Here is a 3200-nt window from a genome sequence, read left to right on the forward strand (position 1 = left end):
TTAAAGAAAGGGGATTTTTTTCATGTCAGTACTGCGCTTCTCAGCATCTGTGGTGTTCTCTGGAGCTGTTGCTTGCACCTGAGCTGTTGTATCAATACCTGCCGATCCCACTGAATTTTGGCGCTCCCTTTGTCTAGCCATGAATTCGTCCACATGGATAGATGGTGGTCTCCCACTTGTAGATCCTATCCGTGGGACAGCAATTACATTAGGATTTATACCATCGGTATTTCTTTCTCTTGCAACATAGTCATCCACATGCATAGAAGGAGGCCTGCTAGTATTTGGCTTACGCTGCCGAAACGTATCCCTACGAGTAGGACCAGAAAGGGCAGCAACAGGTGCCGACCCCCTAGAGAATGTACTTTGTGTGATTGCCTCAGCTGCAGCATTGTCCCCTCTGGCACGCCTTGGTCCCTCCAGCGAGGAGATCTTTACTTTTGCAGCAAGACCAGTCTGTGCAAGTCTATCACGCAAATTTTCAGGACATTCCCAAAAGAAGTGGTCTCCAAATTCATCCAAGCTATAATCTTCCATCCATTCTATGCTACTGTTTGCTATTTTATGAACCCTCGAACGAACTGGAGCAACAACTAATGAGCTAAGGAAACTGGCAATTGTAATATCCTCATTGATCGTGTCAGTCGACTTTTGCAACAAAAGCATCAATGAGTTCGCAGACTCCTTAACCTGCACATCCATGATAGTATAATTGAGTGGAACATGGGAAGGAGCAAAAATAGGGGAATATAAATGAGAAACTATACCTCGTGAGAAGTAGGGTGCAAATCCCCCGCAGCTGAACATGCATCAGCGCTCGTCTCTGACCCTATCAGAGTGGCAAACTCCTCAATCTGTTTCATGCTCTCTTCAATAAAATCATCTACAGAACTCTCATTCTTAATTCTGAAAAAGAATTTGATGGCAGCAACCCTCTCCAAGTTGAGGCTAAAGAAGAAAGAATACAGTTGGCAATTTATTTTATGCTATTGAGAAAATAAATTTTCTAAATCTTACCTGGCAGAAATTGATTGATTAGAAATTCAATACAAGAAAATCTAGTCTGCAAATGAAAAGAGCTGACCAACAGAAATGAAAATATATTTCATCTACAGAAAATTGAGATGCTGTAGATAAAATCACATTAAGAATAAATAGTTTTGTCAAGTATCAATAAGGTCACTACAAAGTGAACAAATTACTTTCATAAATTATATAATGTGGATTGTCGGAATCATCTCCTTTACTGGCAATAAAAACGATAATTATACTATAAATATTCAGGTCTAAAAAGTGAGGTGGCTATGAAGGGGATAAAAATGAGAAATCAACTAGTACAGAAATCATTCAATAAGATCTTAATGATTAGAGTTTGTGCATGGTGGATATCTTATAGCTCAAATTCACCAAGCAAAGGCTTTCAAATGTCAACATGCAGACCAAAGCTTGAGCTGTGAGATAACAGGCTCTTACGGACATAACCCAAACTAAAACAAGCAGAACTTAGCACAAGCTCGGTTCAACCATGTTTAACCTTGCACTTCATTTAAGAAGCCTTGTTATCCAGGACATAGTGAAATGTGTTAAACATCATAACGGTACTACAGTATGATAAATTAAAGAATACATACGTATTAAAAACATTATAAGCTGAAATTTTGAATTAGAGTTGGCACAAATCTTTAAAGTAAGGTAGCAAACAAAGAGAAATTTCTGAACAAACCTTTCCCCACCCATGCAAAAGCGTAATGCTCCTGTGGATAATGTAACTATAGCTGCAGCAGTATATACTGGAGAAATATCATTTGAGGCAATCGACCTCAATAAAGTAGTCCAGCAACATAACAATGGAGGCTGCTCCCTCCAATCAGATATATCAATCAGATTGTAACTTCCATCATTTTCACGCATACTTTGGGACTCAGAAATCTCAATGCCAGAGGAACAAAGATGCATATAAATGGACAGTAAAGCATTTTGGCCTTCAGTAGTGGAACCCATTTCTTTGAAAGCAGACAGACAGGCAACTAATTCTTTTCCAACAGGCAAAACCTGCAATTCATATGGAAAAAAAAATGGGAAACAGAAGGATTTAACAATATCAATGGGAAAGTAAGATGTCTAAAAAAAAAAAACTTTTTGACTTTAAAATATGTCCAGAAGAGTTAAGCATAGCCTAAAACGTATGAGAATGATCAATTGGAAAGTGCAAGAAAATAAGGAAGCATCTGTACGAACAATGGGAGAACAAAAACAGCACATTCCAAAGCTGATGCTGTACAGTTGCTCAAACTAAGTCTCAGTTTGGCAACCATTTTCTGAAAATGAAAATGGGTGGAATAGTGGTTTTTTTTTTAATGAGTGGTTGAAAAAGAAGGAAAAGTTTTCGATTTACGTGTTTTTTTATGAGTGGTTGAAAGAGAAGGAAATTTTTTCGAATTAGTGTGATATTATTTTATGGAAGATCGTGTGGTTAAAAATATAAAAAAATAAAATGTAATAAAATAAAAATTAACGAGGCCAAACGGGGCTAAAACGGGTGGTTCATATTGGAAAGAAGAAAGAAGGCGATGTCAGTCAAAGGAAAAGCAGCCCAACAAGCCAAGTAATTAAACCCCACAGTGATGAGAAATTAATAAAAAAAAAAAAAATTACGTCTTTTAAGTGCCGTGTTCTCAATTTTGACTGACGTTTTACTATGTTCTTTTCCGTAGCAATAAGTCGTTGGTCGGCGGCCATCAAGGAGGGCCGGAAGACCGAGTCAATTGCATGTGTTTATACATGCACTTATCTCCAATCCAACAAAGTTGGACCACCAAATTACAAATATTGTACTGGAATTCACTCGATTCAGCTCCATGTCCTTTGTGCAATTCGATCGTGGAACCCTCGTCTTTCGTTTTCATTTGTGTGATAAATTGGAATGAATTTGTCTTTTTTAATTATTCATCAATTGCTTTAACACTTAGCGTAACTAGTCGTCCATGAAGGTTGCTTGGTGTGTGTTATCTGGTGAATGATGGTGATAGCATTCATGGAACATTGAGATGCTAGAGAGTTTCAAGACAAGCGATTCGTTTCTTAAATTGTTATAGTTTGAGAATAAGGTCTAGATCGAACGTTAAGAATAAAGTCGTATCAGGTCATTGACTTTAGTTCAAGCCTCTTTTTGGATTAATAAATAAATAAACAAAAATAAA

General features: G+C 37.3%; 1 protein-coding gene across 1 annotated transcript; it reads right to left on the reverse strand.

Annotated features, from left to right (window-relative positions):
* LOC111404583 lies at nucleotides 1-2073 on the reverse strand. Its single transcript, XM_023033373.1, has 3 exons — nucleotides 1724-2073; nucleotides 768-948; nucleotides 1-690 (listed from the first exon to the last, which is right to left on the reverse strand). Exons 1-3 carry the CDS (start codon nucleotides 1999-2001, stop codon nucleotides 1-3), a joined length of 1149 nt encoding a protein of 382 aa, XP_022889141.1. The 5' UTR covers nucleotides 2002-2073.
* Between the last annotated feature and the right edge of the window lie 1127 nt (nucleotides 2074-3200).

The sequence above is a fragment of the Olea europaea genome, chromosome 11 (genome assembly GCF_002742605.1).
Source record: "Olea europaea var. sylvestris chromosome 11, O_europaea_v1, whole genome shotgun sequence".
Taxonomy (NCBI): domain Eukaryota; kingdom Viridiplantae; phylum Streptophyta; class Magnoliopsida; order Lamiales; family Oleaceae; genus Olea; species Olea europaea.

Excerpts from the sequence above, each read along its gene's own strand:
- LOC111404583 (XM_023033373.1), bottom strand. The coding sequence starts at position 2,001 with ATGGGTTCCACTACTGAAGGCCAAAATGCTTTACTGTCCATTTATATG. Across the intron at positions 949-1,723 it reads TTTTGCATGGGTGGGGAAAG|CCTCAACTTGGAGAGGGTTG; the intron begins GTTTGTTCAGAA and ends TTTCTTCTTTAG. Across the intron at positions 691-767 it reads TGCACCCTACTTCTCACGAG|GTTAAGGAGTCTGCGAACTC; the intron begins GTATAGTTTCTC and ends ATGGATGTGCAG.